Raw genomic sequence first — 23,932 nt, 5'->3', positions numbered from 1 at the left:
CAGAGGAATCACCATGCAAACATGAACCAAGAGAAAGTTGCTATAGGGAGACTAATATCAAACTAGACTTCAATGCAAAAAGTATTAGTAGAGATAAAGAGCAACACTTCATAATGATTAATGATGCTAACAGGAAATGTTAATACTAAATTTCTATGCACCTAATAACATAAGCTCAGCATATCCATCTCAATTCGAAATGGTTCATAATTCACCACAGAATTCAACTTATATTCATTGTAAAACACAGCAAATTACAATGATCCAAATATAATCTTTTCTCAAAAAAAAAAATTTCATTAGAAGCACCATTTCACTACAATAGCAATATTAAAAAAAAAAAAACCGGTATACTTAGAAAAATACACAAAATACACAAAACATACACAACTTCAGAAAGATTTAACTTTTAGGGGCACCTGGGGGGCTCAGATTGGTTAAGCCATGCCTTCGGCTCAGGTCACGATCCCAGAGTCCTGGAATGGAGTCCCATATCGGGTTTCCCTTACTCTGCAAGGAGCCTGCTTCTCCCTCTCCCTCTGCCTGCCACTCCCCCTGCTTGTGCGCTCACTTGCACACGCTCTCTCTCTCTCTGACAAATAAATAACATTTAAAAAAAAAAAAGAAAGAAAGAAAGAAAAAAGATCTAACTTTTAAATTACTTTTCTGGTCCTACATGATTTGAGAACAGATACTCTATAATGTCTTAAAAATATTCTTGACTATGATTTTGCCATGGTGTATTAACCAAATTAATGGCTGGAAAAGAAACTTCAATAATGAGACAAAATTCACAATATCTGCTTTTTGTAGCACTCTGATGAACAGGAGATTAAAGAATGCTACAGTTATTACCACACACCCCACAGTTGTCAATTATGTCACTGAAGACATGGTTTCTGAAAGCCCCATTGTAAGTGATGGAACTGCATTTCAATAATCATCACCTAGATGGCTCAGTCGGTTAAGTGTCCAATTCTTAGTTTCAGCTCAGGTCATGATCTCAGGGTCATGAGATCAAGCCCTGCTTGGTGCTTCACACTCACCACAGTGTCCCTCCCTCCACCTTTCTCTCCCCATTCATGTGCAGTCTCTCTCTCTCTCTCTCAAATAAAATCATTTTTAAAAATCATTTTTGAGGGGCGCCTGGGTGGCTCAGTGGGTTAAATCCTCTGCCTTCAGCTCAGGTCATGATCTCAGGGTCCTGGGATCGAGCCCCGCATCGGGCTCTCTGCTCAGCGGGGAGCCTGCTTCCTCCTCTCTCTCTGCCTGCCTCTCTGCCAACTTGTGATCTCTGTCAAATAAATAAATAAAATCTTTAAAAAAAATCATTTTTGAAATAGACAATATTTGCATTCAGTTTTTTCTAACTCTGCTCTATAAATAATAACCCATTGTTATCTACAGAAATTAGCAACAGTGATACTACATACAGTTAGTTACCTTTTTTTTTTTTTTTTTTTTCCGACAGAGAGATCACAAGCAGGCAAAGAGGCAGGCAGAGAGAGAGAGGGGAGGAAGCAGGCTCCCCGCGGAGCAGAGAGACCTACGCAGGGCTCGATCCCAGGACCCTGGGATCATGACCTGAGCCAAAGGCAGAGGCCTTAACCCACTGAGCCACCCAGGCGCCCCATACAGTTAGTTACCTTAAATGATGCAGTTTAGCGACCACCTAATGACTGAAAAATTCATGTCTGGTAAAAACACTAAAGGGTCTTGAAAATAGTGAGAAAACAGGGGCGCCTGGGTGGCTCAGTGGATTAAGCCGCTGCCTTCGGCTCAGGTCATGATCTCAGGGTCCTGGGATCGAGTTCCGCATTGGGCTCTCTGCTCAGCAGGGTGCCTGCTTCCCTCTCTCTCTCTCTCTCTGCCTGCCTCTCTGTCTACTTGTGATCTCTCTCTGTCAAATAAATAAATAAAATCTTTAAAAAAAAAAAAGGAAAATAGTGAGAAAACAAACAGCAGAAAGATCAAAGAAGATAATCTAAAGACCTAGGCAATCTTTAGACTATTAATTGTACCAAGAATGTCAATAGCTATCCCAATACAACCTTATAAGCAAGGACCACTGTCTCCTCCACAGTAAGCTAAGGAGGAAACTACCTCAACAATCTCCTGCTATGCCATTCCTGAGTTCTTGATAACCAAAGATACCAGCACCTAGAAGATCACCTAGAAGCCTGGAGTCTGGCCTCTTCTAGGGCTTTCTTTAATCCTAGACATATATTAGCTGAACAAAGTTAATGTGGGCTTCAAGGCCCACATTCTTAGCATTTAAAAACCTTCCAAGAGGATAACCCACCCTTTTCCCCAAACTATTTCTTTCTAGACTAACACTTCATAGGAAGAAATAGAAGTTAAGATCGAGATAATGGTAGGTTGAATTGAGATCTTCAATACAGATCCTACCTACGTTCACCAGAAAATATTTCTGCAAGTCAAGCATGTCCACAATCTACAATGATTCATACCAAATATACATACACAAACTTCCACTTGTATCAAAATACGCTTTAAAATCCGTTTCCCTCAACCCATTTCCCACATAGCCACACAACCCCACTGCCCCTCATTTTATGCAGGTGTAGTTATTAATAAATACCTGTTAATATCTTATGGAAAGAGATGTTAATATCTTATGTTCCCCAGACCACATTTTGAAAAAGACTGCACCATAGTATTCCCACATTTAAAGGGGCATCAAATACTTAAATAATTTTAACTAATATATTTTACTATGCTTCCCATATGTCACAACACATAAAATGATGTCTTATTTCCTAAAAAGTAGTATTAATTTAAAATGTCGAATTCGTATACTAAAAAGAACATTGATTTTTTTTTATTTTATTTTTTTTTTCCACTGTTCCAAGATTCATTGATTATGCACCATACTCAGTGCTCCATGCAATACATGCCCTCCTTAATACCTACCACCAGGCTCACCCAATCCCCCACCCTCCTCCCCTCCAAAACCCTCAGTTTGTTTCTCAGAGTCCATAGTCTCTCATGGTTTGGCTCCCCTTCCAATTTCCCCCAACTCACTTCTCCTCTCCTTCTCCCAATGCCCTCCGTGTTATTCCTTATGCTCCAGAAGTAAGTAAAACCATATGATAATTGACTCTCTCTGCTTGACTTAAATTTCACTCAACAGCCTGATTTCAAGCTTTACTACAAAACTGTGATCACCAAGACAGCATGGTACTGGCACAAGAACATTGATTTTTGATTAAATAAAAAATGGTTTTAAATAGTTCATACCTGTATTTTGCTTTTTCATGAACCCAGACATACTCAGGGTTTTTCAAACTCAAGCGTGCAAGGTCCTTTACAGATTTGGTTTGTGTAGCTGAAAAGAGTAAAGTCTGACGTTTCTTGGGAAGGTTTTCAATAATAGCATTCATGGTATCAGCAAAGCCCATATCCAAGATTCTATCTGCTTCATCAAGAACTAAAAAAGAGAAAATTCAAGGTGAACTACAACATTTAAAATATACATTAGGCTAAATGTAAACTAGTATTTGGACTGGATCCTAGAAGAGAAAAAAAGGACATTAGTGGAAAAACTGGTGAAATCCAATAAACTCTGGAATTTATGTAATGGACCAACGTCAATCTTCATTCTGACAAAAGTACCACAGTCGTGTAATGGTGTTGCACCAGAGGAAACTGGGGGAGGGGTATAAAGGAACTCCCTATACTATCAGTGCAATTGTAAACCTAGAATTATTACAAAATAGGCTTTTTTTTAAAAAAAACACATTTGGTAATATCACCAGAAGTGGATATAACTTAAAAGATCAATTCTTAGCAATGTCAAATACTGAAGTGTCTAATTTCATATACAACTACTTATATTCTTCTGACCATTTTGTTTTAAAAAAAAAAAGTCTAGCTGTACTCTCTGGGTTCAGAACCCCTATGCCAATAAATTGTTTCAGGTTATTTCTCAGATGTTTTATTAAATAAATATTAAGATTAAAAATTTCCATCATTAAAATTTATGAAGTTTCTCTCCTAAATCTCAGATTATTTCATCAGAAATTCATTAGACTCACCTAACATTTGGAGATTGGTAGCATGAAAACATATTGTTTCATCCATGTGTTGAAGAAGCCGACCCGGAGTGCAAACAAGTATATTTATGTTATTGATCCTCTCAGCTTCGTGTTTCAGATCCTGAAAACAGGTGTTTCTTTTGATTACACAGACACATCACTGAGCAGCCTGTGTATCAAAACTGTAAGAGCCATGTGCATGTGTCATTTCATCATAGCAATGTAGATACCCTACAAAGAGATATGATTCCCTCTTGTATTTCTGCAGCACATCCAAATTTCGGGGCAAATGAAAGTCCTAAGTGAAGGCCTAAAGAGCTCAGAGTACATGAAAATCCTTAATTATAGCCAGGATCCTGAGGCCAAGAAAAATTTCCTATAAATGCCCAAGTCTTCACTTCCCTTTACATCTGCCAGAACTTACACTGGAATCACTGCCATTATTTAAGTCAGAACCCAGAGGCCCTAGGGAGGCTCTGACACCATGTGCTCTCTACATTCTAGAAGTTGTCTCCTTAAAACAAGAACCACAGAATGTTAGTTGTTAAAGATGCATGACAGATACATGAGTATGTGAGGGCTTATGATGCTACTCCTTCTTTGCATATATCTGCATATAAATTCAAGAACTCAAGTATTATCCTCACAGTCTAGAAGAGACTGTAGCACAAACAAGGACACCAGGTATACTAGCAGGAAGATCGAAAGTTGCGTAGCAGGTTCCACCATGAGCTAAAATCAACATTCCTCTTCTACTCCAGAAAGCTGGAGAATCAGACAAAAATGACTTTAAAACAATGACTGTAACAAAAAAACAAAAAAGGGCATTACATAATGATAAAGGGATCAATCCAAAAAAAGTGGATATATTTATACACCAAACACAGAAGCATGTAAACACAAAAAATATTAACAGACTAAAGGGAGAAATTGACAGCGATACCCTAATAGTAGGAGACTTTAATACCCCACCTACATAAATGGGTAGATTATTGGGACAGAAAATCAATGAGGAAACATTAGACTTATACAATACATTAGACCACATGAACTTAACAGGTATGTACAAAACATTTCATCTAAAAAATTCAGAATACACATACTTTTCAAGTATAAATAGACCATTCTCCAAGACAGAACATGTGTTAGGCCACAAAATCAGTCTCAAATTAAAGACTAAAATCATATCAACCATCATAGTGATACAGGCCTAACTCAAAAAACAAGAAAAATGCCAAAATAAACAATTTAACTTTACACCAACAGGAACCAGAAAAAGAACAGATAAAGCCCAAAGTTATCAGAAGGAAAGACATAAAGATCAGAGTGGAAATAAATGAAAGAGAGTCTCAAAAGACAATAGAAGGGGTGCCTGAGTGGTTCAGTAGGTTAAGCATCTGCCTTCAGTTCAGATCACCATCTCAGGGTCCTGGGATCAAGTCCCAAGTCCTGGGATCCAGTCCCATGTCGGGGGGGGGGGGGGGGGGGTCCCTGCTCAGCGGGGAGTCTGCTTGTCCTTCTCCCTCTACCCCTCCCCCCTCACTCATCCTCTCTCTGAAATAAAATCTTTAAAAAAAACTAACAATAGAAAATATCAATAAAATGAAAGCTGGTTCTGTGAAAAGACTTTTTAAAAACTGACAAACTGCTAACCATACTCATCAGGAAAAAAAAAAAAGGAAATCTCCGGAAAAAATTCATAAATGAAGTTACAGCCAACACCACAGAAATAAAAAGAATTAAAGTGACAACTAGAATTACAACAAGCTGAAAATCTAGATAACAATAAATTCCTAGAAACATACAACCTTCCAAGACTGAATCACAAAGAGACAATCTGAAAAGGCTGATTACAAGTAATGAAATCGAATCAATACTTTTAACACTCCCAAACAACAAGTCCAGGACTAGGCAGCTTCACAGGTGAGTTTTAACATTTAAAGAAGAGTTAATAGCTGTCTTCCTCAAATTATTTCAAAAATTGAAGAGGAAGGCGTACTCCCAAACTCATTTCACAGGACAAGCATTATGCACATACCAAAATCAGACAATAACGCCACAAAAAAAAAAAAAAAAAAAAAAAGGAAAGAAGAAAGAAAACTATTGACCACTATCTCTGATAAACACAGATGCAAAAATCCTCAACAAAATATTAGCAAACTCATACTTAATACAATTCCTATCAAAATACCAATAGCTTTTTTCATAGAACTAGAACAAATAATACTAAAATCTGTATGGAACCACAAAAGACCCTGAATAGCCAAAGCAATCTTAAAAAAACAAAAACAAGGGGCGCCTGGGTGGCTCAGTGGGTTAAAGCCTCTGCCTTCGGCTCAGGTCATGATCTCAGGGTCCTGGGATCGAGCCCCACACTGGGCTCTCTGCTCATCAGGGAGCCTGCTTCCTCCTCTCTCTCTCTGCCTGCTTGTGATCTGTCTGTCAAATAAATAAATAAAATCTTAAAAACAAAACAAAACAAAAAAAAAACTGGAGGTATCACAATCCCAGATTTCAAGTTACACTACAAAACGGTAGTGATTAAAACAGTATATAATACTGGCATAAAAACAGACACAAAGGTCAAAGGAATAATACATAGAAGTCTACCCACAACTATATGGTCAACTAATATTTGACGAAGTAGAAAAAGCTATCCAATGAGAAAAAGTTAGCCTCTCTAAGAATATTGGGAAAACTGGAGAGCCACATGCAAAAGAATTAAACTAGAGCACTTTGTTATACCATACACAAAAATAAAATGGATTTGAGACTTAAATGTTAAGACCTGAAACCATAAAAATTCTTGAAGAGAGCATAGACATAATCTCTGATGTCACCCATAGGAACATTTTTCTAGGTATGTCTGAGGTAAGGGGAATAAAAGCAAAAATACACTACTGGGACTATGTCAAAATAAAAAGTTTCTGCACAGCAAAGTTAACAAGTTGGCAAAACTGAGACAATCTATATAATGGGAGAAGATATTTGCAAATGACATATCTGATAAGCATTAATATCCAAAATATATAAAGAACTGATATAACTCAATACACAAATAACCCAATTAAAAAATGGGCAGAAGGCTATCATTTTCCCTTCTGCCTATTTTTTAATTGGAAGAATTAGAAGAAGCCATATGGATGGCCAACAGACACATGAATAGATCCTCAACATTACTCATCATCAGGGAAATGCAAATCAAAACCATAATGAGATAAGGTCTCACACCGGTCAGAACGGCTAAAATCAACACAAGAAAAAACAGGTGCTGACAAGGATGTAGAGAAAGATGAACACTTTTGCACTACTGGTTGGAATGCAAGCTGGTACAGCCACTCTGGGAAATAATATTGAGGTTCCTCAAAGAGTTAAAAATAGGGGCACCCAGGTGGAGCAGCTGGTTAAGTGTTGGACTCGATTTAAGCTCAGGTCATGATCTCAGGGTCATGAGATTGAGCCCCATGTGGGGCTCTGTGCTCAGCACAATCTGCCTGTCCCTCCTCCTTCTCATCCCCCTCCTCCAGCTTGTGCAGGCACTCGCACTCTCTCTCTCTCTCAAATATATAAATAAATAAAATCTTAAAAAAAAAATACTAGACACCTTTGTCTAAAGGGCCCTTCAGAAAACAAAAAAAGTTAGGGGCACCTGGGTGGCTCAGTGGGTTAAAGCCTCTGCCTTCAGCTTGGGTCATGATCCCAGGATCCTGGGACCGAGCCCCACATCGGGCTCTCTGCTCAGCAGGGAGCCTGCTTCCCCCTCTTTCTCTCTGCCTGCCTCTCTGCCTACTTGTGATCTCTGTCTGTCAAATGAATAAATAAAATCTTAAAAAAAAAAAAAAAAAGTTAAAAATAGAACTATCCTAGGATCCAGCAATCTCACTACTAGGTATTTACCCAAAGAATACAAAATACTCATTCAAAAGGATACATGCACCCTGAATAGCAGCATTATCTACAAAAGCCAAATTATGGAAAGTCCAAGTATCTAACTGATGAATGTATAGAGAAGAGGTAGTATATATATACAATGGAATATCACTCAGCCATTAAAAAAAAAAAAAAAGAAATCTTGCCTTTTGCAATGACATGGATGGAGCCAGAGTATACCATGTTAAGCTAACTAAATCAGAGAAAGGAAAATACTTTATGGTGTCACTCATATGTGGAATTTAAGAAACAAAACAAATGAGCATAGGAAAACAAGAGAAAGAAAGAGAGGCAAACCAAGAAACAGACTCTTAGCTACAGAGAACTGATGGTTAGGAGGGAAGGTAGGTGGTGAGATAGGGAAATAGGGAATAGAGATTAAAGAGTATACTTATTGTGATGAGGAAAAAAATGATAAAAAATTTATTAGCAAACCAGATCCAACAATACAAGAATCATACACCACGATCAAGTGGGATTTATTCCACAAATGCAAGAACAGCTCAACATCTGCAAATCAACATGATACACCATATTAACAATACAAAGGATTAAAATCATATGATCTCAACAGATGTAGAAAAAGTATATGACCAAATTCAATATCCACTCATGATAAAAATTCTCAATGAAGTGGATATGAAAGGAACATACCTCAATATAATAAAGGCCACATATGACAGACTCAAAACTAACATCATACTCAACGGTAAAAAACTAAAAGCTTTTCCTAGCCAGAGCAATTAGGCAAGAAAAAGAACTAAAAGGCACCCAATTGAAAAGGAAGTAGTAAAACTGTCACTATCTGTTGATACAGGATACTATATATATATATATATATATATATATATATATATTATGAAAAACCCTGAAGACTCAACCAAAAAAGTATGAGAACTAATACATGAATTCAGTAAAGTCACAGATATAAAATTAACATATAGAAATCATTTGTGTTTCCATATACTAATAACAAGCAATTAGAAAGAAATTAAGAAAACAGTCCCATTTACGATTACACCAAAAAATAATAAAATACCTAGGAATTAACAACTAAAGAGATGAAAAAAAAAAATACCCATACTCTGAAAACTTTAAGACACTCATGAAAGAAATTGAAGACTACACAAATGGAAACATATCTAGGGCTCATAGATAGCAAAAACATTGTTCAAACGTCCATACTACCCAAAGCAATCTACAGATTCAATGCAATCCCCACTGAAATAACAATGGCATTTTCACAGAAATCGAACAATTCTAAAATTTGCATGAAAGCACAAAGAGCCCAAAGAGCCAAAGCAATCTTGAGAAAGAAGAACAAAGCTAGAGGTACCACACCCCTGATTTCAAACTGTATTACAAGCTATCATAACCAAAACAGTATGGTACTGGCATGAAATAGACATAGAGATCAATGTAATAGAATACAGAGCCCAGAAATAAACCCACACATGTATTAAATTAAATTACATATGTAATCTGTGACAAAAGAGAAAGGAACATACAATGGAGAAAAGACAGTCTCTTCTATTGATGGTGTTAAGAAAACTGGACAGATACATGCAAAAAAAAGTCAAAATGGACCACTATCTTTTACAATATACAAAAACTAGAAATGGATTAAAGATTTGAACATAAGACCTGAAAGCATAAAACTCTTAGAAGAAAACATAAGCAGTGATCTCTTGGCCTTAGCAACATTTCTCCTGATATGTCTCCTTAGGCAAGGGAAACAAAAGCAAAAATAAATTATTAGGACTTCATCAAAGTAAAAAGTTTTTGTACAACAAAGGAAACCAACAAGTAAATGAAAAGGCAACCTACTAAATGGAAAAAGATATCTGCAAATGACATATCTGATAAAGGGTTACTATCCTACATATATACAAGATACATAATACCCTATAATATTCTATTTATATATAATATATATGTCATATACATATTATATATATATAAAGAACTTCTACAAACTCAACACCAAAAAACCAAACAACCCAATTAAAAAGTGGGCTTAGGACTTGGGTATTTTCCCCAAGACCTACAGTTCCCAAAGATATACAGTTTCCCAAAGGGAAACGGGCATATGAAAAGATGCTCCAGGTCACCAATCATCAGAGAAATCCAAATTAAAACCACCATGAGGTATCACCTCACACCTGCCAGACTGGCTAACATCAAAAAGAAATAAGCATTGGTGAGGACGTAGTGAAAAGGGAACCTCTGTGCTTCCTCCTCTCTCTCTGCCTGCCTCTCTGCCTGCTTGTGATCTCTGTCTGTCAAATAAATAATAAATAAAATCTTTAAAAAAAAAAAAAAGGGGGGGGGGCGCCTGGGTGGCTCAGTGGGTTAAGCCGCTGCCTTCGGCTCAGGTCATGATCTCAGGGTCCTGGGATCGAGCCCCGCATCGGGCTCTCTGCTCAGCATGGAGCCTGCTTCCTCCTCTCTCTCTGCCTGCCTCTCTGCCTGCTTGTGATCTCTGTCTGTCAAATAAATAATAAATAAAATCTTTTTAAAAATAAATAAATAAATAAAAATTAAAAAAAAAAAAGAAAGAAAAGGGAACCTCTGTACACTGTTGGGGGGAATGTGAACTGATGCAACCACTGTGGAAAATAGTATGGAGGGGCGCCTGGGTGGCTCAGTGGGTTAAAGCCTCTGCCTTCAGCTCAGGTCATGACCTCAGGGTCCTGGGATCGAGCCCCGCATCGCATCGGGCTCTCTGCTCAGCGGGAAGCCTGCTTCCTCCTCTCTCTGCCTGCCTCTCTGCCTACTTGTGATTTCTCTCTGTCAAATAAATAAAAATCTTTAAAAAAAAAAAAAAAAGAAAACAGTATGGAGGTTCCTCAAAGAAATTAAAAATAGAACTACCATACGATCCAACAATTCCTGTTCTGGATATTTATCCAAAGAAAATAACACTAATTCAAAGAGGGATGTACAGCCCTATGTTCACTGTAGCATTATGTACAATAGCCTAGATATGGAAGCAACCCAAGTGTCCATCAACAGGTGAATGGATAAAAAAGATGTGGTATATATATATATAAAGGAAAATTACTCAGCCATAAAAAAAGAATGAGATCTTGCCACCTGCAACAACATGGGCAGACCCAGAGAATATTATGCTTAAGTGAAATAAGTCAGAAAAAGACAAATACCATATAATTTCACTTACATATGGAATCTAAAAAAAAACAAAACAAAACAACAACAACAAGCAGAACTTGATCCAAAAATACAGAAAACTAACTGATGTTTGCCAGAGCAGAGAGGGAAAGGCAAAATGGGTGAAACGGAGTAGAAGATATAAGCTTCCAGGTATGGAATAACTAAGTCACAGGGATGAAAGGCACAGCACAGGGAATATAGTCAACGGTACTGTAATGGTGTTGTATGGTGTTAGATGGTAGCACTTGCCGTGAGCATACCAGAACATATAGACTTGTTGAATCAGTATGTTGTACACCTGAAACTAATGTAATTATGTTAACTATACTTCAACCTAAAAAATAAAGATAAAAAAAATTTTAAACACGGTCTTCCTTTCTGCTGCTGCTGACCCAGCAAAGTTCAAAATTATTCAAACTTTTACATATTTTCTTAAAAGTAACTAGTCCAAATACTCAAATGGTACCTTTCCCAAGTAAATTCACATATAGATTTACAGGCTGTTTAAGGTATATTAATCTCAGAGAACCTGACCAATTCAGATACCCTCACAAAAACAGACTTTCTGGACCTTCAAAATTGATTAGCAGAACTCTAGAAGATAGTGACCCCACCACGATGCCAGCCTACCAGTCTAAATAAAATCTTCAACTCTTTCCTGTCAACTGCCACATTGCTCCAATATAAGTTATAGAAAAAAGAAGGACAAGAGAAAAGGACAAACCTTTCCACCAATGATGAGACCAGCGGAAAAGTCATGATTCTTTCCTACTTTCCGGAGAACCTCAAAGGTCTGATAGGCTAGTTCTCTCGTAGGTGATATAATCAGAACCCCCAGCCCATCCGTTGACGTCCACTGGAGACGATATAAGGCTTCCAGCACCTCAAAAAAAGACAGCAAATTTGTGTTTAGTAAGTCCCTTCAGGAGGCAGCATTTTGATTCCGAACTGACCCTGCTCTTCCAAATCAAAGGCACCTTCCAAGCAGAAGACATATCAGTCACAAGTGTCATCCAATCAGAAAGAAATTCTTTGCTTTGTTTTTTCTTTTTCTTCCAGCCACCAGATCCCTCAAATCATAGAAGGAAGGGAACATAAACCTCACAGCAGGTCAGCTGCCACCACAGCGCTGCCAGCAGGAGACTGGCCATCAGTGAGAGGGACATGCAGCCCTCAAACTATTAAAACAGGTTTTGGAAAAATATCTGTCACCATTTTCTGAACAGAAACCACATTAAACTTTCATCTGTGTAGTTACTGTAATTATACAGTGACTGAATTTTCTAGTTGTAAAGAAACACCATTATGAAAAATTGGATTTAAGGGGAAAATGGTTTTGCAATACTTGGAACAAAAACTCAAATGTGATTTTCCTAAGCCAATTATTTTGTAGGAATTAAATTATGAGACCAAGTGCTTAACTGAGATATAAGTAAATTCCTAAGAGGCTCTATTGTTTTACTGCTCAAAATGACACCTATCAATGACCTGGAAAATTCTCAATGAATCACCCAATCTCCTTCAAGAGAGCATACTTCAGCTTTATCCTAAATGAGTAGAAAGTATAACATGCAATTGGCAGGTCTGCAAGCATGAGCACATAAACAGCCGCTCCAGCCTGCCCCAGTGGCCCTACAATAGTGCAGAACCATGCTCACCTGCCACCCTGGAAGACACACAACCTCACAACCTTCAGGAAGTAAAGGCTTGTCAAGGCACAGTAACTCACTCATTCAAAAAGTTATTGAGTGCCCGCCATGTGCCAGGCACCGTGTTAGGACGGAGGGAATACAGGGGACAACAGGACAGTTGGGGCCCCTGTCTGATAAAGTTCACATTCTAGCTGAAGAAATCCAACAGGAAACAACTCTCCAGATAATGATTTCTACCTAGGCACAGAATATTTTAAACGCATGTATCAGAGGACCTGACCCAATATAAAAAAACTTACTTACTGGAACAAGGAAAGCCAAAGTCTTGCCAGATCCTGTCTTGGCAGCTCCAAGAACATCTTTACCTTGCAAAGCCAAGCCGATGGTCTGTTTCTGTATCTCAGTTACCAAACGGTACTGGGCTTCTTGTAAACCTGCCAAGGTGGAGGGGAGGAGAGTGACACTTGAGAAAATCCCTGTAAAATAAGAGTATGGGCTAAACTGTGCCGCCTCAAATTACTACGTTGAAGCCCTAACACCCATACTCAGAAACAGGGCCTGTGAAGTGGTGATTTAGTTCAAATGAGCCCTGATCTGAAGTCATTGGTGTCCTTATAAGAAGGGGAAAGTTGGAAACAAAAAGAGACACCAGCGGTATGACTGCACAGTGGGACAACCACAAAAGACACAGCAAGAGAGTGGTCATCCATAAGCCAAGGAGAGAGTCCTGGAACAGACCCTTCCAGGATGGCTCTCGGAGGAAACTAACCCTGCCAGCATCTCCATCTTTGGACTTGTAGCCTCCAGAACTGTGAGAAAATTCATTTCTGTCATTTAAGCAACTCCTACCTCCCAGTCTGAGATTTTGTTCTGGTGGTCCTAACATGCTAATATAAAAGATGTCACTTTTGTCTTGTTCATTTTAACTAACATAATAGATTTTATTTTAATTACTGAGAGGCCCAGCATCTTGTTTTTTCACTACTGTTCTTTAACTAGTCCAGAAAGAGGGGCACCTGGGTGGCACAGTGGGTTAGGCATCTGCCTCCGGCTCAGGTTATGACCCCAGGGCCCTGGGATCAAGCCCCATGTCGGGCTCCCTGCTCAGCGGACAACCTGCTTCTCTCTTTCCCTCTGCCTGCCTCTCTGCCTACTTATGTTCTCTATCTTTCTGTCAAATAAATACATAAAAACTTAAAAAAATACTCCAGAAAGCATGTGCTATGGTGAGTGCTGTGAAGTGTGTAAACCTGGCAATTCACAGACCTGTACCCCTGGGGATAAAAATACATTGTATGTTTATAAAAAATAAAAATAAATAAATAAATAAAATACTCCAGAAAGCATGAGAATGAAAAATCAGTAAAACTTGAATGAATTAATATTGTTTCTTGGTGTTAAAGGTTCAAGATATCAAGATTATTTGCCAAAATAATATCTTTCATATTAAATGCTCTAAACTTTATGCCATTTATAAAAAAACATCTAGAAACCCAACATGTCCCAAAATCACCATACACCTACCTTTCTTTTTTTTTTTTTTTTTAAAGATTTTATTTATTTATTTCACAGAGAGAGATCACAAGTAGGCAGAGAGAGAGAGAGAGAGAGGAGGAAGCAGGTTCTCCGCTGAGCAGAGAGCCCGATGCGGGACTCGATCCCAGGACCCTGAGATCATGACCTGAGCCGAAGGCAGCGGCTTAACCCACTGAGCCACCCAGGCACCCTACACCTACCTTTCAATGTTTTTTTGGACAAGGGGAAATCTGAAAATCTTGTAATTTCATTTACATTTATCTGAAAAAAGAAAAAGGAGACCGTGTCAGTTAAGACAAAAAAATGTACCACATAATTCATCTGTTTTACAACAAGGGCATTTTGGGTTCTACATTGTGCTGCCTGGCTAGTCCTTGGTACTACAGGATTGAATTCAACCATCACTTCTAATTAAAAACCATCATTCCTTCTAGAATGGAATATGCCGTAAGGAAGTTGTTGTGAATCAAAAATACAAGCTTGTGACAATTAAAATTGGTTAAAAAAAAAAAAAAAGACACCATCTCATTCACTCAAACACACACACACCACCACCACCACCACCACCACCACCAACCTCCTTCACCTCTGAGAACACTGTAAATCACCACCCAATTTTAGGAAGAAACTCTACCTTCAGTCCATCCTTCAAAGAATATTAAGAAAAAAGGGGCAAAATGACTCTAAGCCACAGAGCACAATGACAATACTTCTATTTACACACTTCATAGAACAGACTGAAGTTAATTGGAGAAATGTATCTTGTTAGCTCGAATCTTTTCAAGTTCTAACCATCAATCAGTGGCATGCCAAATCCAACCTGACAACTCTTCATTTGGGGGTAAAGTGAAGGAGGGAGCATTAACAATAACCACAAGAAATGTCTCAGTCACACTCTGAAGCCACAATAAGTAACATTTTGCCCTTTAACTTTACATTATCTAAATGTTCATTACTGATGTTCTTCATTAGCATAAACCCAATTTTCTGAATTTCATTTCAGCTACTCAGGGGAATTACTTTATTACAGATGCTGAAAACAGGAACTCCTATTCAGATCTGGGAATATGCTGCCAAATTATTCATGATTCACAAAAGAGAAAAGTTGCATTTGTAAGGTTCATTTGTTTAAATTACACTCCAGGCAGTAAAGGGATGACAACTTTTATTTCATTTTACAGTCTACATATCATCTTTCCCAAGATCCTTAAGGTAGCCCAGATGGGGTTATCTCTGTCCTCACACGCTGAAAACACGAATATTAAAACATTGCCTTAATCCCTACAAATCATTCCAGAGAAGAGTGAAAAGGAATAATCAGCGTACTCACATTAGAAAGAGAAAAGTTCGTTAGACTATCCTGTCCCATCTGGGAACCTTAATTAGAAGATAAATCTCCCAAATACAACAACAAAATTAGAGGCAGTCCACCCATGCACTTGTGATATGATCAGATGAAAAGCTGTTTTCACAAAGAAGAGAAGTCATACAGGAGGAGCTAGATGAGTGACACACTGGTCAGCCTCCATCAGAGACACAGCACAGGCAAAGTAGGAAATACTGCACATCTCTCTCTAGTCTTCTGACCTCCTAATGGAAAGTCTGGAAGAATGGAATTGTCCCAGCACTCTGTTGGCCATTACAACATAGAGCTATACAAGGTATTCTTAGAAAGAAGTCTAAGAAACAGAAGGAAATTTTTACTCCACTGATGAACTACAACAGGAATCAGCAAACCATGGCCCAATCCAATCTGTTGCCTGTTCTTGCAAACAGTTTTCCCAGAGCATAGCTACAACCACTCATTTACATAGTGTCTATGTGGTTATGACAGAGAGCACCTGGCCGACAAAGCGTAATACTGACTATCTGGCCTGTTCCAGAAAAAGGATGCCAACCTTGTTCCAGAAGGACAATTTCAAGGAATATTTAGAACTCACAGAAGTCAGCTATGGTTCCTACAAACAAAATAACACTGTATCTCCCCTTCAGCCCTTTCACTCCTGGGGCGCCTGGGTGGCTCAGTGGGTTAAGCCTCTGCCTTCAGCTCAGGTCATGATCTCAGGGTCCTGGGATGGAGCCCCACATCAGGCTCAGCAGGGAGCCTGTTCCCCCCTCTCTCTCTGCCTGCATGTCAAATCTCTGTCAAATAAATAAATAAAAGCTTAAAAAAAAAAAAAAGTCACTCCTGTCTTCCAATGTTCACATGCCCTCTACAATCTGTATCACTCTTCTAAAATCAGAGAACAGATGTTTCAGTGACAGGACTTGTTCAGGACTTCCCATCACTGGTGGGAAAGCTGGAGGGGGTAGAGGGGAGAACAGGGTGAATACCACTGACCACCCCCCTGTACTTCTTCCAACTCTCTTCTCACACAACTCTCGTTTCTCACAAAAGTGAATAATGCTTTCACATCCTCAAAGCTGGAGAAGAAAAACCAATGTCCTACAATGCTCCACCTCCTGCAGTCACGACAAGAAAAGCAATCTACTTCAAACCACACCAAATTCTGATTAAGGGGGGAAAACGTGGATTAGAGCGCAGGGTTCCCATATAGCACTAGCTGATTACTATCAAAGAAAGTCTAAATGAATCCAGGTGCAGAGATGGAGTCACTCAGCAACAGTGACAACAGTTGCTGAACTGAAACAAAGAGCTCAGCATTTCTCAGTAAGCTCCAATCCCCCACTCTCCATTGAAACCCCCAACACACACACTACAAGGTGGCCTTAGAAACAAAGCACCCAGATCTCCGGCTGCAGGGAAGCCCGTGGGCAGATGAGCAGTGGCTGATCCTCCAGAGGCACCACTGACAGCACCACGCTCCCCGGCTGCCCCGAGGGCTGCTCACTGTAGCAGTATGATGACAGACCCCAGTCTGCAGGACCAGAGACCAGAGACTACCTTAAGGGCAAGTCTGGTTCCAGGATACCCCACCAGCAGAAGCCTGCTTTGACTGTGCTATGGCATGAGACTCTTCCTACTGGCTCCTCCTTCAGTCCTCCATCCTTTCCCTATTTCTGTTCCTTCTCATTCACTTCTGCAGACACCCCCCCCCCCCAATAAATCTCCAATTCACTTCATCCCAACTTGGTATCTACCTCTCAGAAGACCTAAGACCTAGGCTACAACACAAGTCTCCGACCTGGCCACAGCCTTCACAGCCTTTACAGCTTGGCTGTGTTCTCTAACTGCTCCCAGACACTCCCCACTGCTTCCAGATAAAGCCTCCAAACATGGCCTCTGTATGAATCTCCCACAGGGGCTGAAACAAATGACCACTGACAGTGACTTAAACCAACATAAATTTATTACCTCACAACTCTGAAAGTCAGAAGTCCTAAATGGGTCCTCACTCAGTTAAAACTCTTCCTGGTGACTAGAGGAAATCGACTTCCTTGCTTTTCCAGCCTCCACAGTCTGCCCACTTCCTTGGATTGGATCCCTCTTCCATCTTCAAAACCAGCCAGCAACAGTCTTCCCATCTTCCTCACCTCACAGCATCCCCACACATTCCAGGGCTCTTGGGTCATCACCCTGGGCCCACCTGGATAATCCAGATCCCCCTCTGTTAAGGTCAGCTGATCAGCAACTTCAATTACCCTTTGCCATGGGACTTATTCATAGGCTCAGGGTGAGGATGCAGACATCTTCTAACTCCTACAAACTGTTGGCAATCCACCTCTGGCCCTCTTCTGCAACCTCATCTGAAGCCAGTTCAGGAACATATACCACACTCCATGGAGTATGTCCCTCTCAAAGAACACCACATATTTTCACATCTTTTTGTATATCCCTGCGTTGCTCCCTTCATATACAACGTTCTAGCCAATCTTTTCTATCTGGAGAAGCCGTGATTCAAGAACAAGCTCTACTCACGGCTACCACAAACTGTTGCACGCTTTGTTGCACAAAGGCATATGGGGGCTAAAATCCAGCTCACACTCAGATCCACAAGCCAGGCCTGAGGCTGCAACCACAAGCAGAAAGGGCAGCATGGCCAGAGGAAACACGTCTTTCTCCTTCACCTGGCCAGAAAGGGCAGGTACAGAATAACCCAACCTCTTTCCCGCTAATTACACCACCCTCAAATTCCGCAGCACTGTAAATATCTAGGATTCTAACATTTATCAAAATGTATCAACCCCCCACCTCTGTAGGGACACAGACATATATTTTTTCCCATCTATTTTGACCTAGACCTCAACAAGTACTTTGTCAAACTGTTCGAGATGTTTCTGAATCAAACTGTTCAGTGTTTCACCAGTAAGGCTACTGAACACCACCCCTGTATTATAAACATGCTGTAATAACAGTTTAATGCAGAGACGCTATCATCTGAGGAACCCTGCAGTGAGGGTCTGCACCTTAGTTACCTAGACAATAACAAATCCGCTACGATTGTATTCTAGAATTGCTAGCCCTGGTGTTTGATTTCACAGTGCATTTCTTTCTTGATAAAATCTTAAGAAAATATTTCTAAGATTAAAAATAAATAAATAAAACACAACAATACTGGAAAAGGTTCCTTCAGTTTAGTGAAAAGCTTAGAATTTAAACATTCATGAAGTGCAATACAGTAAAGTGTAGTGATCTGGCGCTCTGGCATCAGACCTAGACCACCTGAGTTGGAACTTTTTCACTACTAGCTGTTTAAGCTTGCAGAAATTATTTAATCTTGCTCTTCCTTAAAGCTTCTCACCTGGACAATGGAAACCGTCTCATAGTGTCATCTACTTTAAGGATATGGCAAAGTCAACACGTAAAAAGCTTCGTAAGTTTTAGTAATTATAATTCAAACAAAAGACCAAAAAGAATAGACCTATTTTACCAACCAGAAGAAAGTCATCTGGAAAAGGTCCTCGTGCACCAAAGAACACCCGAACACTAAGCACCTACTCCAGGACAAGCACTGTGCTACCAATGACTGGGAAGCACAAAGGTGAGGGTATTAAAGGTTTCTGACTTGCAGGGATTCATGATCTAGCGGGAAAGTTAAGGAAAAGCCTAAACAAAGAAGCCAATCATCACAGCCTAGTGATAATTCTGTAATAAAAGTGTATACAAAATGCTACAGACACACAGCAGCCTTAACCCCACCTGGGAAGGTCAGGAAGAGAAGTTTAAATCTTGAAGGACTGGGAAGTGTTCCTAAAGTGGGAGAATGGGGGTGCTCACTGCAAGTGGTAGAAACATCAACTACCAGGACAAGAAGCATCAGGGAGCGGGATGACTGGGTGGCTCAGTTAGGTAACCAACGGACTTTAGCTCAGGTTATGATCTTAGGGTCCTGAGATCGAGCCTCGTGTTGGGCTCCTCACTTAGCCAGGAGCCTGTTTCTTCCTCCTCCTCTGCTAGTGCTCACTCTTGCTCTCTCTCTCAAATAAATAAGTAAAATCTTGGAATAATCTTAAAAAGAAAAGAAAAAGCAGCAACATCAGGGAGCACAGCCACTTCATGAAACTACAAGTTGTTCTCGCATGTATGCTTACGCACACCACTTGGTTTACACGTATTACCTCTTTGAGCCTTTCACTACTCTGGGTAGTTACTAACCTCTGCTGAACCAAACAAAGTGAGACTCAGGGATATTAAGGAGCTTGGCTACTCAAAACCCAAACTGGGTGAGATTTAAACCAAGTCTGCCTGACCACAAATAAATTACTGTTCCATCGGAGGAGGACGTGTTGACACATGAAAGTATTTGACCATTTTCCTGAAAGTAACTGAGCCAAGGGAGGGTTTTAATCAGGAATAAGATGACTGGATTTTCATCTTAGAAAGAATCACTCTGCCAGCAATACAGAAGATAGAGTAGGGGGGATAAGGCCTAAGGACCAAATCCAGCCACCAGTTTTCCTAACTGAAATTTTGCTGGAACACAACTATACCATCTGTTTAAGTATTTCCATAGCAGTTTTTGTGTTACAACGGCAGAGTTGAGTAGTTCCACCCTCCTGAACTGCAAAGCTGAAATCATTTATTATCTGATCCTTTACAGAAAAAGCCTGCTAATCCCTATTACAAGCAATAGTTACTGTAGTAATCCATGCAAGAGATGATGGGGCCTGAACTAAGGCATGGGGTTGGGGGGGGGGTGGAGTAACATTTAAAAAATGTTAAGAGGCAGAGGACATCATCAGTGTGACTGACTGGATGTAAGAGTGCTGAGAGGGAAGTCTCTAGGATTGGATTACTCCCTAGGTTTCTAGCTCAGCAGTCTGCTTAGATAGTGGGGCTGGCATGTGGTGGGCCAAGTAACAGCCCCAAATATCTCTACATGCTTACCTCCAGCACTGTGCATATTATCTTAGATGACAAAAGTGATTTTTGTCCAGGTCATTATCAAAGATCTTGAGGTGGGAAATTATCCTCAATATTCTGGGTGGGCCCTAAATGCAATCAGAAGTATCCTTATTTTATTTTTTTTTAAATTTTATTTTTTATAAACATATATTTTTATCCCCAGGGGTACAGGTCTGTGAATCACCAGGTTTACACACTTCACAGCACTCACCATAGCACATACCCTCCCCAGTGTCCATGATCCCACCCCCCAGAAGTATCCTTATTTTAAAAGGGCAGAAATAAATTTGACACAGAACCACAGGCAATGTGTCCATGGAGGCAGAGACGGGAGTGATGCAGCCTCAAGCCAAGGGAATGCAACCACCAGAAGCCGGAAGTAGCAAGAAATAGATTTTCCCTGAGAATGTCCAGATGGAATATGGCCTTGATGACATGCTGATTCCAGCCCAGGGAAATGGACTTCAGACTTCTGCCTTCCAGAACTATGAGAGAACAAATTTCTCTTCTTTTAAACCATGGAGTTTGCGGCAATTTTTTTACAGTGGCAAGAGGGAACTAACACAAAGGACTGTGAATTTTGAAATCAAAGCCAATGAGCTCAGTTTTGGACTTGTGTATTTAAGGTATCCTGGCAGGCAAAGACATCCAGCGCAGTCAGAAAAAAAGAATATGAACTCAGAAGGGCTGAGGGTAGAATACAAAAAAGGAGTCACCAGTCCACAGGAATAAGCATCGCAATTACACAAAAGAAAGAGAAGCTGAGACTATATTCCTTAAGCAACTCCAGCTAAAGAAGACTCTAAAATGCAATCTAATCGTACTTTACAATGGTTTTTTAAGAGGCTGTGCATACAGCAATAGAAATAACGTAACAGCTAATATATATATATGTATCAGGCATTGTACAGAATGCTTAACACGCTTCTTACTAACTCCTCCCAACAACTTATAAAATAGATATTATTATGATGCCTTTTAAAGACAAGAAAAGGGAAGCAGACAGAATAAATAACCTGCCCAAAGTCACTCATCTGATGATCAAAAGCCAGGATCAAATTATCATTTATCTTAACTCAAAAGCCCAAACAAAAATAAAGGTTATCTACCTAATCTTACTGTTGACCTAAGAGTCGTTTAAAGGAAAGCTATACCAGCATGACACTTGATGACTATAATTCCAGAAATGTCCCCTATATTAAATCCCTGATTATACTGCGCACTAGAAGGGGGCAATCACTGACAGGCTGAGTGAGGTGGGTGAAGGCAAACAGACGCGGTTGTGGGGGGCCGGGGAGAAGGGGTAGGGGCCCTGCCAAGGAGACTGAGGGCCGGGGGACAGGGCCAGAGGTTAAAATGATAACTACAGGGCTACACATCTGAGAACACCCACCACAATGCGGGATTGCAGGTGGCAGAGGCGCACCAGGAGGCCAGCTTTCCTGTGCCAACTCTTGTTCGGGGACAGGACCCAAGGAGAGAAAATGAGATAAGCACAGGAAGGCAGGCGGATGATGTCGAGTCTGCGGACCTGGCACGATGGTCAGAAGCGAAGGCTCTGGATTTGGAAAGACGCGGGTCTAGGCTTCAACTCCACACGACCTACGAATAGGGGAGCTGAAAACAGGTTCCTCCTCTTCTCGGAGCCTCAGTGTTCTCGCCTGTAAAATGGGAATATGACCCATACCACAGCTCGAGTCCCAAGACTAATGGAAAGCACACGGTCAGCGGCTGAAAACACCGGTGTCGTTACCGCTACTGTGGTGAGTACTACTGCGAGTACTCCCTGCCCTTAAGCGCCGCTGCATTTCCATCACTTCGTCAAGAACAGGGTGGCGAGCCGGGATGGCCCAGAGGCCTTGTCCGCGGCGCCTGGCGGACCACCTGTGGGGCCTCGGCGGGACCCCCACCAGCACCTGTCACCCCAGGCCCGTCTCCAGCCCGCTGGACTGCCGGTCTGCACCCCCGCCCCGGCCCTCGTGACAGAGCTCCCATCGCCGCCGGGCCTCGGGGCCCCACCGCTGGCTGGCTCCCCCGCCCCAGCGCCGGCCTCACCTTCTCGTAGTTCTGCATGAGGCGGCTGATAGCCTCGCGCTCCACCTGCCACTCGGGCTTCTTCAGCTTCTTCCTCAACTGCTTCTTTTGGCTCTGCTTATGGCTGTGTTTCTTCTTCCAACGGTTAAAACTCCGCACCGGGTCGGGCCGGCCTCCCGACCCCCGAGACTCGGCAGTTTTGCCCATCGCGGCAGCGGCGGAGACAGTCCCGACCGCCCCCAGACACGAGACACCTCAGGCCAAGCGGAGAGACGGCTCTGAGGAGACACGGAACCAGCGTGGGGAGAGAGAAGCGACCGCGCGTGCGCGGAACCCGGAGCCCGCCCCCGAGCTTTTGAAACCGGGGCACGCGCCATTGACTGCAAGGGCAAAGTGGACGCTGATTGGTGACTTGGATGCCGCAGGGCGTAGTGGGCCGCCGCAGGGAAAGGGAGGCGGAGCGATCTGAGGAAGAGGGCGGGCTAAAGGAGGGATTTCGAAGCACTCCGGATCTTTAAATGGACGCATGCGCACAGGTTCCTGTTACTGTTTTGACGTCACATTACTTCATCGCTGTGAATACACGGGTACCCTGGATTTGCCTTGGCAAAGCGTGCGCTTAGGCACACGCACGCACACACATGCACACACTCTCACTCACTCACACAGATGTGCACTCTCTGTGAATTATAATAGTGATCCCTATTTTGCGTTTTTCAGCCCAGTAAACTGAAAAACTTGCCCAAACCTCTAACAGCTATTTAATAACCTCCGATTTCAATCCGAGTCAGGATACCACCCTAGTAATAAAAAATGAATATTCTGTATTCTAATGTCCATCTAGGTTTTCCCTTTTATCCTACCCCTCAGACTCTGCTGCAGCCAGCAGGGGACTGAAGCAGAATCCAACTGAATTTGCATTAAGAGGCAGTTGGGAAGACAAAATGAAAACTAAAAATAAAGAATTGAAAGAAAAGTTATTTGCAAGTTGGTCATTTATATGACTTGATCTTCGGTGAATTTTTTTAATATTTTATTTATTTACTTAGAGAGAGAGTGAGAGAGAATGAGAGGGGAGAGGGTCGGAGGGATAAGCAGACTCCATGTTGAGCAGGGAGCCCATGGGAGACTGGATGCCAGGCCTCCAGGATCATGACCTGAGCCAAAGGCAGTCGCTTAACCAACTGAGCCACCCAGGTGCCCCTGGATTGTTTTTTTGTTTTGTTTTGTTTTGTTTTTTG

The 23,932-nt window shown here is 41.0% G+C and overlaps 1 protein-coding gene across 1 annotated transcript in view; it reads right to left on the bottom strand.

The window, feature by feature from the left end:
• DDX10 (DEAD-box helicase 10) overlaps positions 1 to 22,990 on the bottom strand; it is a 271,491-nt gene extending 248,501 nt beyond the window's left edge. The window contains exons 1-6 of the mRNA XM_047692650.1: positions 22,713 to 22,990; positions 14,551 to 14,611; positions 13,118 to 13,248; positions 11,887 to 12,045; positions 4,059 to 4,179; positions 3,262 to 3,451 (exon numbers count right to left, since the gene is read on the bottom strand). Coding sequence (XP_047548606.1) covers positions 3,262 to 3,451; positions 4,059 to 4,179; positions 11,887 to 12,045; positions 13,118 to 13,248; positions 14,551 to 14,611; positions 22,713 to 22,898 — 848 coding nt within the window. The 5' untranslated portion in view covers positions 22,899 to 22,990. The remainder of the gene's footprint in view (positions 1 to 3,261; positions 3,452 to 4,058; positions 4,180 to 11,886; positions 12,046 to 13,117; positions 13,249 to 14,550; positions 14,612 to 22,712) is intronic.
• Between the last annotated feature and the right edge of the window lie 942 nt (positions 22,991 to 23,932).

This window comes from Lutra lutra, chromosome 10 (assembly GCF_902655055.1).
Source record: "Lutra lutra chromosome 10, mLutLut1.2, whole genome shotgun sequence".
Classification (NCBI taxonomy): domain Eukaryota; kingdom Metazoa; phylum Chordata; class Mammalia; order Carnivora; family Mustelidae; genus Lutra; species Lutra lutra.
This window is presented reverse-complemented; position numbering and strand designations above follow the sequence as displayed.